Source organism: Dendrobates tinctorius, unplaced genomic scaffold (assembly GCF_039654945.1).
Source record: "Dendrobates tinctorius isolate UK_male_01 unplaced genomic scaffold, ASM3965494v1 ptg000012l, whole genome shotgun sequence".
Lineage (NCBI taxonomy): Eukaryota > Metazoa > Chordata > Amphibia > Anura > Dendrobatidae > Dendrobates > Dendrobates tinctorius.
In genome coordinates, this window is record NW_027361680.1 from 4,866,408 (window position 1) to 4,880,840 (window position 14,433).

General features: G+C 40.5%; 1 protein-coding gene across 1 annotated transcript in view; it reads right to left on the reverse strand.

The window, feature by feature from the left end:
• Nucleotides 1-2,425: 2,425 nt before the first annotated feature.
• OLFML2B (olfactomedin like 2B) overlaps nt 2,426-14,433 on the reverse strand; it is a 631,699-nt gene continuing 619,691 nt past the window's right edge. The window contains exon 8 of the mRNA XM_073557967.1: nt 2,426-3,281. Within this exon, the coding sequence (XP_073414068.1) occupies nt 2,680-3,281 (602 nt within the window). The 3' untranslated portion in view covers nt 2,426-2,679. The remainder of the gene's footprint in view (nt 3,282-14,433) is intronic.

Below are 14,433 nucleotides of genomic sequence, written 5' to 3' on the forward strand. Positions count from 1 at the left end.
TCGGCAGGTATAAATTGTACCTTTAGTGCCAGGGCAATCAGAGCCGTCAACTAACACGTGCCATTAATAAGGCTGGTGTCTTCCTACACGGCACAGACGACATTGAGCCTGTTTGGCACCAGACCCTGAGTGCTAGTGCTCCAGTCACTATAGCTATGCATCTGGTGTAAATGGCAGAAATGTACACAAATATTTCTCCATATTTCCATATCCTTGCTCGGGTATTCTGAGAGCATGAGAGTCCCTGCTGAGGACCTTCATTATGAACCAAATGGCTATTAATTTGGCCTCAATAAACCTCCTAAGCTGTAAAAACAAACTTGGTTTTCTACAGTGATAACAGCAATTGGCTGTATTAGAAAAGCTGGACCACACTGATCAACCGATTGTCATGTCGTTCTATTAAAAAGGGGACCGTCTTCATCAGAAACATCTTTAAAAGTATTTTCATAATAGAAATATTCACTATACTGCATACAAAATATATTACTAGGTTTTATATTTTTTCCGTCATAACAAATCTTTCTAAAATGAATATAGCACCATTTTTAACTTTGTTGTTTCAATAGATTGCTTAGTATTCTTTACATGTGGTTGAGTGCTGGAGCTAAGTGTGCACAAGCTAGAAATGTCTAAACGTTTTCATGTATCTGACATTGCTAAAGGATAACACAATTCTGCTTGGATATGGTAACTATGCCCAGGACTGAACTAAATGTGTCGCAAACTTGTTATATGCTGTTATCAGAATGTATCTTTTAACATACGTAATCTTGCCAGAGGCAGGTCGTCCCATTTTACATTGAGTTTCTCACAATGTTAGCTGTCCAGATAGGCATATAGGCATCTGTTTGCTAAAATTGCTGCAATATCCGAATAAATTCACATGGAGTACACCATCACGACCCCATTCTGTTGTCTCTGTGCTGCAGTGTTCATTCTTAATCAATTGTTTCATTTTTTTATTAAAGAAGCATTCCTACTCCCATCAAAGTCTTCATCTTAATATATTGCAATCATCATATTATATAGAACTGTGTCTATGATATTATATGATTAACCCCTTTCCGACATCGGGCGTACATTTACGCCGATGTTGGACTCCCTCCCTTTGATATGGGCTCCGGCGGCGGTATTTCCGCATTCAGAATCGCCCGATCCATCAATAAATAAAAGGATTATCCTGATCGCTAAACAGTGTAGCAAGAAAAAAAATCAAAATGCCAGAGTTACGTTTTTTTGGTCGCCACGACATTGCATTAAAATGCAATAACGGGCGATCAAAAGATTGTATCTGCACCAAAATGGTATCTTTAAAAACGTCAGCTCAGAATGCAAAAAATTAGCCCTCACCGAACCCAAGAGCACGAAAAATGGAGACGTTACGGTCTCGGAAAAAGTCACAATTTAATTTTTTTTTTTTAAAAACAAAGTTTGGAATTTTATTTCACCACTTAGATAAAAGACAACCTAGACATGTGTTGTTCCTATGAACTCATAATGACCTGGAGAATCATAATAGAAGGTCAGTTTTAGCATTTGGTGAGCCTAGTAAAAAAACAAAACAAAAAACAAGTTTGGGATTGCACTTTTTTTGCAATTTCACCGCACTTGGATTTTTTTTCTGTTTTCTAGTACATGACATGGTAAACCCAATGGTGTCATTCAAAAGTACAACTCATCCTGCAAAAAGCAAGCCCTCACATGGCCATACTGACGGAAAAATAAAAAAGTTATGGCTCTGGGAAGAAGGGGAGTGGAAAACGAAAACGCAAAACCGAAGAAAGCTCCGGGAGTTCACAGGTTAATAACAGATTAGTTGAATTTAGAAAGAGGAAGTCTCTTTTATCTGCAGGAATCATCCCCCTCTTCAACTCCTGACCTAGCTGCTCTACTCTGTTACAGACTTTGCGGTGATGTAGAATTGTAGTTCCAGTGCTTACTCAAGCAGGGAAAAGAGACCTCCTCTTTCTGTATAGAGCTTAGAAGGATTCAGCTAATCAGTTTTTAATCACAGGATCTCATATGCCTAATGCAAAAGAGAAGAATTACTTGGGTAGAAGGGCCAAATGGGCAATTGTAAGTACACAGTGCTATATAACAGGATGAGTGTAATATTAAAAGTATAAACATTTTGATGGGAGAGCTTCTTTAAATGTTTGTGAGGTATTTATGCAAGAGACTCTGAGTTTAAACATTATATTTGAATATTTATGTAAACGATATTTTGAAAGTATCTTTTTTAGGTTGGGGTCACACTTGCGAGAAACTCGCATGAGTCTCGCGTCCCAATACCCGGCACTGCCGCCGTCACTCGGGACCAGAGTGTGCGGCTGCATGTATTTCTATGCAGCTGAGTGCTCTGGTCCGAGTGCCGACGGCAGTGCTGGGTATTGGGATGCGAGACTCATACAAGTTTCTCGCAAGTGTGACCCCGGCCTTATAGAAACCTTTTACTTCTTGTAATTGATTGACATATTTGTGTACTACTTATGTGTTAGAATACATATTATAGAATGGTGAATCCCGTAGTGTTATTGAGCACAGAAGCATGGAGTATATCAATTTAGGTTAAAAGAAAAAACAGACAAACACATTGAGTGTGTAAATAAGCAGGTGTAAAACTGGTGTTGTGGATAAAATGTCTCCTGTTACATTGAGAGAAATTCGAAAATAGCCTTAATATGCAAATATCACCTGGTAGGTAACTTGATGTCCATTGTCCCAAGCATATAACAGGCGATCTTTTGGATTGTAATCAATTTGTGTTGTATAAGAATATTCATTTTCAAAAAGTAATCTTGGAACTATCTGAGTGTTTGTATGAGTGTCAAAGGCATAAGATATATTGGCGTTTTTCTTATTGTAGTTATCCACAGCATACAGGACACCACAGATAACAAAACAGTTGCTGAAGAAATCCTTTCTTAATCCAGTCTGGAAAGTTGTCTCCTTTTGAGTTGTAAGGTCCTGAGCATTTAATTTGCTGAGGACTATTACTTCCTGCAGAAATCTTTCTTCATCAATAGCGGGATAGATGATCCATAATCCATTCTCATCCACAGCAAAGTCTATGTCCGAGTGACCTTTCCACCTCCACGGGGTAGCCTCTTCAAAAACCACGTCATGCAGCATGGACCAAGCTGCCACATATCTGTGCTTTAAATCATATTTGATGATGTTGCGAGTAAATGCCCTGTTATAGTAGAAAGACCCATTATACACAACATGTCCTGTACCAATCCAGCTATAAGGAAGCTTGTAAGAATTGCTCCAACGACCTGAAAAAAGCAAACCAAAAAAAAAGTGTTTAATCAAAGACATGAAGCTGCATTTTCACTATTATAGTTCCTTATTAAATGGATTTTACATTTCAGCAACCCAGAATGTTATCCAACCATCACTGATCAGCTGTTTAAAGAGATCTCTCCAACTGCAGCCTCTTCATTATTTTATATTAATCTTTCCACTTATACACCATCTACTTGGTATCAATTATGCTGAGAATTGTCACACTGTCTAATTTCAGCGAATACTTAATCCCTTACTGCTGAAGCCAGTTTTCACCTTCCTGACCAGGCCAATTTTTTAAATCTGACATATCACTTTATGTGGCAATTAGTGATGAGCGAGTACCGTAATATTCATAATCACTATTCTCGTAACGAGTACTTTGTAAAAATCGCGTAGTCATTCTGAATATCGAGTCCAATGCAAGTCAATGGGTAATGCAAGTAATTTTCTGCTGGACCTTACAAAGGGGTCTGGGGGCTTGAGGAAAAGGCTGAAATGGATGAGAAAGTGATGAAACAGAATGGGAAGAGCCTGGAGAATATGTCTGCATGCATTTCTGACTACTCACATATGGTTTCTGGGAATGTGTTTGTCGCAGTATTACGCCACTTTTACAGATACACAAGAACAACCTAGATTTGTATTGAATATGTGTCCTCTATCTCAGTCACAATGTGGGACAACCTGTCACAAGGGCCTCCAATGACAAATATTAGTTTGGTAGGACCAATCTACATTCAAGATTTGTCCACTGCACAATGTGCATAGGGTTTGTAAAATTTAGCCCTATGGGCTGAGTCATGGTTGATGAAGGAAGGAAATGAGTTTCCATGGGAAGAGGTTGATGGTAACAGAAGTAGCATGAATCAGCATTTTTGGTGAATTTAGGTTGGCTTGCTGTCTTCTGGAGGGATTGCAAACTGTGGAGATATCCAGTTCTTATTGAATTTAATCAGAGTAAGTCTGTCTGCATTTTCCGTGGAGAGGCGTGTACGCCTATCAGTGATGATTGACCCAGCGGAACTGAAAACACGCTCTGACATCACACTAGCAGCCGGGCAGGCCAGCACCTCCAAGTCGTATAAGGAGAGGTCGGGCCAAGTGTTCAGCTTGGACACCCAATAATTAGAGGGAACTGAAGCGTCAGAAAGGATGCACGTATGGTCACTTAATTACCACTTGACCATGATCTGCAACTTCTCCCTCCTTGGCATTGTTACAGGCACAGACAGCCCTTGCTGTTGTGCTGGTTTATTGAAAATTCCCCAATTTGGGCACATTTTCCCCCACCTCTGTTGGACCTGGTGTTCTTGTCTCTCCCCATTATCCCTTGGTGTTGAAAACAGCCGTTACCTCTGCCACCAGCAGTGTCTGAGGGTGATGTTTTCAGCCACTGATCTATAATGGCCCTCTTGAACGATTCCATTGTAAAACTCTTTGATGACTCCAAAAGAAGAGAAGGAAATTTCTCTTTGTACTGTGGATCGAGAAAGGTGGCCAACCAGTATTGGTTGTTGGATAAAATGTGTATCACGTGAGGGTCTTGCCACAAACACTTACACATGAACTGTGCCATGTGAGCCAAGCTGCAAACAGGCAAATGTTCTGTGTCCCCAACAGTAGGAACAGTACCCATCCTCTCCTCACACTGACTCGCCTCCTCCTCAACCTCCTCCTACTCCTCCTCTCCAGTCTATCCAGTCTGCACAGACATAAAACTTGGGTTGGGTGTCACCTCTATAGCATTAGGAGTCCCCTCGGTAGCACAGAAAAACAAGTCCTCTCCCTCCTCATCCTCCTCATCACCCAATGTTGCCTCAGAATATTGACTGGACTGGGTAGTATCACCAATTGTGAAATCTGGCTCCATACCAACATGCTGGGCACTCAAAGCTTCCTTTTTGAGATTATGCAGTGATTGTTTCAAGAGACAGCAGCAGGATGGTAACGCTGATAATAACCTGATCACCGCTCACGAGGTTGGTGCAGTACTCAAAGTTCTCAAGAACCTCTCAAATGTCAGCGATCCACACCCACTCGACAGTTGTTATGTGTGGTGGCTGACTCTCAGTCTGACGGGCATGTTGAAGCTCGTATTCAGCTACTGCCCTCTGCTGCTCACTAATCCTCACCAACATATGATAGGTTGCGTTCCAACACATGGACTAATGTGGACAGCAGAAGGCAAGCTGTAACCACAAAAACAGTGGGGAAAATGGCCTGGTGCCTGCTTGGTAGCAGACAGTAGGAAATGTTTGGACTACTGCTTTGGGTAGGGCACTAAACGCCTTTTTCAGTGGACTAATGTGGACAGCAGAAGGCAGGCTGTGACTACAAAAACAAAAGGGAAAATGGCCTAGTGCTTGCTTGGTAGCAGGTAGTAGGAAATGTTTGGACTACTGCTTTGCGTAGGGCACTAAACACTTTTTAAAGTGGACTTGTGTGGACAGCAGAAAGCAGGCTGTGACCACAAATACAGCGGAGAAAACACACTGGTGCTTTAAAAAAAAAAAGGCAGCACAAAATGCTAGTACTCTGTGTGCTGGAAAGATATTGCTCTGCCTGTAACAAGAGCTGTTTTAAGATGGACACTGGAAGAACTCTTTAACCTCTCTTTACCTAATACACAATCTCTCCCTCCCTGTACTCTGACTTTATTGTGTGTCTTCAGCTGTGAAAAGAGCTATTTTTTGGTGGTATTATGGAGCTAGTGACCGGCTCCTTTAAACTGTCCTTGCTCGAGTATCTATCTCTCTCCCTACTCAACACTGACCTAGTATACACTACAGGTAGCCCTGAAAAGGGCTTTTGTGTTATCAAGAAGCCTAAAGACTCTCCCTAGCAGCTGAGCGATCTTTCCCTATGCTTGTGTGACACTCCAGAGTCTGGTTGTCACAGTGACATTGCCTCCCTCTATGAGGTGAAGTCATGCTTGGAGGCAGAAGGGGACCCCCATGCCAGGTAACATAGATTAAATCACAATTCCTGCTGCAGGTCAGAAAAGGGAGCTGCCTTATAAATTCTGGCCAGCAGATGGGGTTGCTGAGTCAGCTAGAAGTTAGCTGAGGGAGTTGTCATGGAAGCGAGAGCAGCTGTGAGGAAAAGGACAAGACAGTTAAACGTGAGGAAAAAGATCTTTCTGGAAGATCCTGTCAGTTTAAGACAGGGAGAGCTAATCAGTGAAGTGAAGAGGGAACGGACACGAGCAGAGATGGAGAGGCTCTGGGGAAGGTAAAAACGGCCTATAGCAGACCCCAGAACGAAGCGCTAAAAGAGAGAAATGGGCGCCAGAGTCCTGGGTGGGCAGGAGCTGTATGTCCTGCCACCGAATCTGAAAGTACAGGGGACTCTAGGTTCCTGTGCGACGTTGAACACCTGAGGGCACGGCAGCGGATAAGGAGCCCAGGGCTGATGGTGAATAGGATGGTACCCGTGGAATAGACTCACGCTGACAGCCGTACAGGTTAGAGAAATCACAAATAGAGGGTCTCAGCTTAGTTACAAACAGCAGAGACCCACACAAAAAGCGCAGAAGGAAGATCCTAAACCCCCACCTGGCAAGGTGGCTCCCCTCAATGCCTCCAGGCGAGCCGGACTCAAGCCATCACCTGTATGTGGTACTCCGGATTGCAACCAATTGCCAGTAAAAGGTAAAGAAACTGCACCTCTCTGTGTCCTCTCATTTCTCTGCACCCCAACGTTCACAGCCATCTTAACTATTAATCAAACATCTTTGCCCTGGGACTATTGCTCTACCTGTGGAGAGCTATTTTCACCTCAGCTGTGACACACCAACAATCTCAGGGGAACAACACCGCAGCGCTGGTCACCTCTGACCAGGATACCACAGGTGGCGTCACGTATTTAATCATCTACAAACTTTATCTTCATTTCTACCACATCTAACAACATCAACAACTTTCCCCCCCTATTTTATTATTTAATAGACTCCCCAGGGCCACGGACCGTGTCACTGCCGCCGTGACACCGTCCCCCATTGAAGTCGACGGGCCCAGTACAGAGTACCCCATGGCCCTGCCTGCGCTGTGCGCCCAGGGCTCTCCACTTGCAGATGCAATGTGCGCAAAATTGCGGCGTTGGGCTTAAATAGACCCTATGACGCTGGGCAGCCAGCCAATCACAGTAATGCCACAGCCAAGATATCAGCATGTTTAGTGGCTGCAAAGGAGGCAACACAACTGCACAGCGGGACATCTGAATGTAGCGAGGCGAGTACACAAATACAATGTAACGAGTAACCCGAATACCATACTATCCATGCGAATAACGAATAGTAACAAATACACTCACTCATCACTAGTGGTAATAACTATGGAATGCTTTTTCATGATACATTGTACTTTTTGTTAGTGGTAAATTTAGGTTGATATGATTTATTTATGAAAATATCTAAAATTTCACAAACATTTAGAAAAATGTTCAGTTTTCAGTCTATGATTTTTTATATCCTTAAATAAGATAGTTATGCCACACAAAACAGTTATCATATTTTAAATTACTTTTTTTTGGGTCTGAAAGGTTAAAAATTTAGCAGCAATTTTTCATTTTTTCAATGAAATTCACAGAACTTATATTTTTGGTGACCACTTTCAGAGGCCTATATATCAGAATTCCACAAACTAGACAAATTTTAAAAACTACATCTCTAAAAGCATTCCAAATCACATTCAGAAAGTTTACTAACTCTTCAAGGGCTTCACAGGAATTAAAGCAAACTAGAATAAAAAAAAAAATTAAAAATTACATTTTTTTGTGCTATAATATATCTTTAGCCCCAACAATTTTCACTTTCACGAGGGTAAAATGTGAAAATAAACCCTACAATTTGTTGTGCAAATTCTCGTATGTCAATACCCTACATGTGGTCAGGAACTGCTTTTTGACCATATGATAGTGCACAGAAGGTAAAGAGCGCTATTTGATTTTTGCTGTGGAAATTTGGCTGAAACATATTGCGAAAATCATGATACATTTTCAGAGATCCTGACATGCCAAAACAACAGAAACTTCCCATAAGTGGCTTCATACTGGAATCTAGATCCCTGAAAGAAGCATTCCCATCAAAATGTTTTATTCTCTTCTTATATTGCAATCATAATCTAATATATCACTGTGTATTTTCAAATTGCTCATTTTGCCCTTCTTCCCAGCTAATTCTTATTTTTTCTTCTATCAGGTCTATGACAACACATGATTAAAAACTAACCAGCTGAATCCTTCAAAGCTCTATGTAGAAATAGTAAGTCTATTTTCCCTCTGTGAGTCTTAAGTCACTGCAAAAGTCCCTGGCAGGGGGAGGAAGGAGAAGCTGGGTCAGAAGTTGAAAAGGGAAATGATAAATGCAGTGACAAGAGACTTCCCGTTTCTACATAGAGCAGAGAAAAGAGAAGATTTTTCTCTGTAGAAGGACAAAATTAGCAATTGTAAGTTCAAAGTGCTATATAATATGATGACTGCAGTATATTAAAAGGATAAAAAGTTCATAGAATCATAGAATTGTAGAGTTGGATGGGACCTCCTGGGCCATCTGGTCCAACCCCCGCTCAAAGCAGGATTCACTAAGTCATCCCACACAGATGTCTGTCCAGCCTCTGTTTGAAGACTTCTATTGAAGGAGAACTCACCACCTCTCGTGGCAGCCTGTCCCACTCATTGATCACTCTAAATGTCAAAAAGTTTTTTCTAATATCTAATCTGTCTCCTCCCATTCAGTTTCATCCCATTGCTTCTAGTCTTTCTTTGTGCAACTGAGAATAAAGATGATCCTTCTACAATGTGACAGCCCTTGACATATTTGTAGACAGCTATTAAGTCTCCTCTCAGTCTTCTCTTCTGCAAGCTAAACATTCCCAAATCCTGCAACCTTTCCTCATAAGACAGGGTTTGCAGACCGGTCACCATTCTGGTCGCTCTTTTCTGAACTTGCTCCAGTTTGTTCATGTCTTTTTTAAAATGTGGTGCCCAAAACTGGACACAGTATTCCAGATGAGGTCTGACCAAAGAGGAGTAGAGGGAAATAATGACTTCACATGATCTAGACTGTATGCTTCTGTTTATACATCCTAGAATTGCATTTGCCTTTTTTGCTGCTGCATCACACTGTTGACTCATATTAAGTCTGTGATCAATTAGTATACCCAAGTCTTTATCACATGTGCTGTTGCTTAGCCCTATTCCTCCCATTTTGTATATGCTTTTTTCATTTTTATTGCCAAGATGTAGTACTTTGCATTTTTCCCTGTTAAAAATCATTCTGTTAGTTGCTGCCCACTGCTCCAGTTTATTTATATCTTTTTGAATCCTCTCTCTTCTCTACTATTAGCTATCCCTCCTAGCTTTGTGTCATCAGCAAATTTAATCAGTTTACCCTCAATTCCTTCATCTAAATCGTTGATAAAGATGTTGAACTGAGACTTAATAGCTGTCTACATATATCTCAAGGGCTGTCACATTGTAGAAGGATCATTTTTATTCTCATTTGCAAAAGAAAAGACTAGAAGCAATGGGATGAAACTGAATGGGAGGAGACACAGATTAGATATTAGAAAAAAACTTTTTGACAGTTAGAGTGATCAATGAGTGGAACAGGCTGCTACGAGAGGTGGTGAGTTCTCCTTCAATAGAAGTCTTCAAACAGAGGCTGGACAGACATCTGTCTGGGATGATTTAGTGAATCCTGCTTTGAGCAGGGGGTTGGACCAGATGGCCCAGGAGGTCCCTTCCAACTCTACGATTCTATGATTTCCTTTGTGTTTCTTGGAACACCACAAAATAAAGAGAAAAAAAGGCAAATTGGACATAATTTCACACAAAACCCAAAATTTGAACCGGACAAAATTGTTGGCGCCCTAAACTTAATATTTGGTTGCACACCCTTTGGAATAAATAACTGCAATCAATCACTTTCTATAACCATCAACAAGCTTCTTACACCTTGGAACTGGAATTTTTGACCACTCTTCCTTTGCAAACTGCTCCAAGTCTCTTATATTTGAAGCGCGTCTTCTCCCAACAGCAATTTTAAGATCTCTCCACAGGTGTTCAATGGGATTTAGATCCGGACTTCTTGTTGGCCACTTCAGAAATCTCCAGCGTTTTGTTTCTACTTCTGGGTGCTTCCTGTAGTATGTTTGAGGTCATTATCCTGCTGGAAAACCCATGACCTAAGACACAAATCCAGCTTTCTGACACTGGACACTACATTGCAACTCAAAATCCTTTGGCAATTTTCAGATTTTGTTATGCCTTGCAGACAGTCAAGGCAACCAGTGCCAGACAGTGATACAACCCCAAAACATATTTGACCATCCACCATATATGACTGTAGGTACGGTTTAACTTTTTTCTAGACCTCATTCCTTTTTCTGTAAACAGTAGAATGATGTGCTTTACCAAACAGCTCTATCTTGGTCTTATCTGTCCACCAGATGCTTTCCCAGAAGGATTTTCACGTACTTTTTGGCAAACTGCAGTCCATCTTTTTTATTTCTGTGTTAGCAGTGGGGTCCTTCTGGGTCTCCTGTCATAGCAGTTCATTTCATTCAAAGGTATTCAAATAGTTTGCTCTGACACTGATTCACCCTGAGCCTGCATGACAGGTTGAATTTCTTTGGAACTTGATTGACCTTGCTTATCCACCATCCAGACTAATTTTCTGTAATCTTAAATATCATAGTTGTTTTGGTTCTTTTTCAGCCACTGAGATGGACTTTCCGCAGACGATAAATACGTGGATATATTAAAACTTATCTGGACTGAAGTTAGAGAAAATATGAGGCAAGCACAGAGCAGACAAACCTCATCTGCCAGTAAGAGACATACTACTGGGCCAAGTTTAGGTGTCAGGAACAAGGTGTAGTTGTCCACTAATTGAAAAAAGAAGGCAGCACTTGGACGATGGAGACGTGATCGTAAGAAAAAATACTTTCCAAACCAATTAAATCTTGAATTAATAATAAAAATGTCTATGGTTTATATGAGAGTGCCATTTATTGGACTATGTAGTTTTCCACTAAAACCATCAAGCACAAATCTCTGTTCAAAGTGTAGCGATCTCCTCTAAACCCTGTCAAGGATCCACTGCGGAGATGATCAAAGATGCTTAAAATATGAAGATAAAAATATTCTAGATTCTTGTATGGTGAGTCATTAGATTATATGTTTCCCTTTAAAGGTTATGGTCCAAAAGAGAGATCCTGCTAGTACCATCAATGCCGACATCCTAATCAGGAGATTCCATGTTGTTTCTGATAAACCTGGCTCTATGGATCCATTACATTCTTGTCCAATCCTGTTCCAATGACCTTTGTCACCAGTTGGTTCCACACTTGCAAACGTTTCTGGTGATATTGATGCCTCTGTTTAAAGCATCAATGGTAGACTCAGGCGCCGTCCAGCCAAATGTTGTGGTGCGGTACTTCCAAGGAGTGTGTGTGTTTCTGGAGAACAGCTAGTCAGGAGGTGTAATTAGCTCCCTGCCTGACATATGAAGAAAAACCATTCCTTATTATACTCCCAATAGCCTACTGGAAGTTGCAAGTTATAAGTATATTGACCCTGGTTTGATTTTCTTAATTTTCTGATACCTAAGCTACTTGGTTTGCCTTAATCTTCCGCCTGCCAGATGATTTTCACTCTCACTCAATTTTCCTCATTCTGACCCACTTGTTCGCCCACTTTGGTTTTGACTCTACTAAACAACTATCCTCTTGTAAGTCCAGTTCCTTGTGTTGGAGTTAAAGGGTGAAGGCCAGTGTACATCTGGGACCTGCTAAACCGAGTGGCTTGTGCAAGCCATTTAAAGAGGTGCCACATTTCCTTATACAACTTACCTTTACAGTTTGCACGGTCTACGTTTGTCTCCATCAGCCCCTTCACCCCCAGGTGATTTTCCATCTTTGTTTTTCCGCCCCTTCTTCCAAGAGCCATAACTTTTTTTATTTCTCAAGCCATATAGCTGCATGAGAGATTGTTTTTTGTGGGAAGAGTTGTATTTTTTTGAAAGACACCATTCATTCTGCCACATAATGTACTGGAAAACAGAAAAAAAAATCCAAATGCGGTGAAATTGCAAAAAAAGTGCAATTTCACAATTTTTTGGGGGGGGTTTTCATTTATCATGTTCAATAAATGGTATAGCCGACCTAGCAGTGTGATTCCCCAGGTCACTGTGAGTTCTGCAGATACCAAACATGTATACTTTTATTTTTTATTTAAGTGGTAGCAAAAAATTCAACAATTTGTCAAAAAAAATTAGCTTTTGTAGTCATTTTCCGAGAGCGAAAATGTTCTCATATTTAGGGTTCTGGGGCTGTATGAGGCTTATTTTTTGCACCCTGAGCTGATATTTTTAATGATACCATATTGAGGTAGATACGATGCTTTGATCGCCTTTTATTGCAATAACTAAAATAATTGTAAGTCTGGTGTTTTGATTTTTTTCCCGTTAGGTCGTTTATCTATCAAATTAATTTATTTTATATTTTGATAGATTGGACATCAGTGATACCAAATATGTGTAATTTTTTTTCATTGTTTTATTTTTAATGGGGCAAAAGGAGGGTGATTTGAACTTTTGAGTTTTTTTAAACTTTTTTTTTACTTTTTACTGTATTTAATAGTCCCCTTAGGAGACTTGAAGCCACGATAGTCAGATCGCCTGTGCTATACACAGCAATGCTTCAGCCCTGCTAGGTATAGATACAATCTCCTCTAGACTGACATATACTAGTTGCTTTTTTCATAGGATTGACATGGCAAAATACAGTGGGTAAAAAATAGATTGAATAAGTTCAATTTTGGTCTCATTTCACCCGACTATATACTCCCAGTATTTCACAAGCTTGTCTAAATGTTCTGGAGCAAGCTTTAAACACTCTTGACATGCTTTTTGTTCAGCAATGAAGTCTGTGTGGTGAGCAATTGTACCTACTGATTCTACATAAATTAATTTGTAGAAATTTATGGTTTGATTTCTTTTCCTGTGTGGATTGGATGGGTGGTTACCGACATCAGTCGAGAATTTCATGTCAATTGCACCTTTTGAAACATAGGTACTTAGAAAATTGGAGATGTGTTCAATACTTATTTCACCCACTGTATAATGACCCCTCATTCAAGTTGTTGGGGTCTCGTGAGCCTGAGAAAAGGGACCATGAGAATATGGGTAAACAGGACTTTTATATTGAGGTACTGCAAATTATGAATAGCTGCTTTACATTTTTTCTGCAATGTTACATTATAAAATGTGAATATGATAAGATAGGTAAATCCTTCGATGGGAGGGATAGTGGGGGGGATTACATCAAGGATGTAAGTTCTTGTTTAGTTTGGTGAGAAGTAATCAGTCAAGAGTGTGTAGACAAGAACAGTCTGGCCTCTGGGGCTTTTTCTGTGAGACGGCTGCAATGTGCCAACTATCTACCCCTTGGAGACAGCCATCCTGCTAATCTAGTCTGTTATATCAGGCAAAGAGAAATATGACTAATGAGATTAAATCGCTTATTTTATGAGCTGTCGTATGAAACACTCAAAAAACAGTTTGGTTGCTCAACAAGCATGATGACAAATGAGAACAAAAAATAATGCTTCACTTCATGGACACGACTAATTACCTCACCTAACTAATGAAGAAATTCTGAAAAGTTCTTTAGTGCTGGAGGAAAGCACTAAAAGCTCTTTTCAAAAGTTTTCAACATTGAGCCTGTTTTTACACCTGGTGAGAAAGTTATAAGGAGGTGCAGAACACAGCTGAAAAATCACCTAAGAGAACATTAGCTATGTCCTTGATACATCAGAGCCCTGTGCATGGAGAGTGGATGGCACTGCATCCAGGAGCTGCAGCCCAGGCGTTCTCAGGTGCTTTGTGTACAGATATGCAGGGCACAAAGTAATGTGCGCATGGAGTCCCACAGAACATGCCCTAATGTCAGTGACAATAAAAGAATGGAAATGGTTAGATACATTTCCATGGGAATTTCGATGATCTGCCCACTGACAGTAGCCTGCAATAGGGCCATATTCTCAAGATAAATGTGCACCCCCTTGATAGGACACACATCTAATATACATTATGGAATATTCTGACTTGATGTCCATTGTCCTATATGTATGCTATAA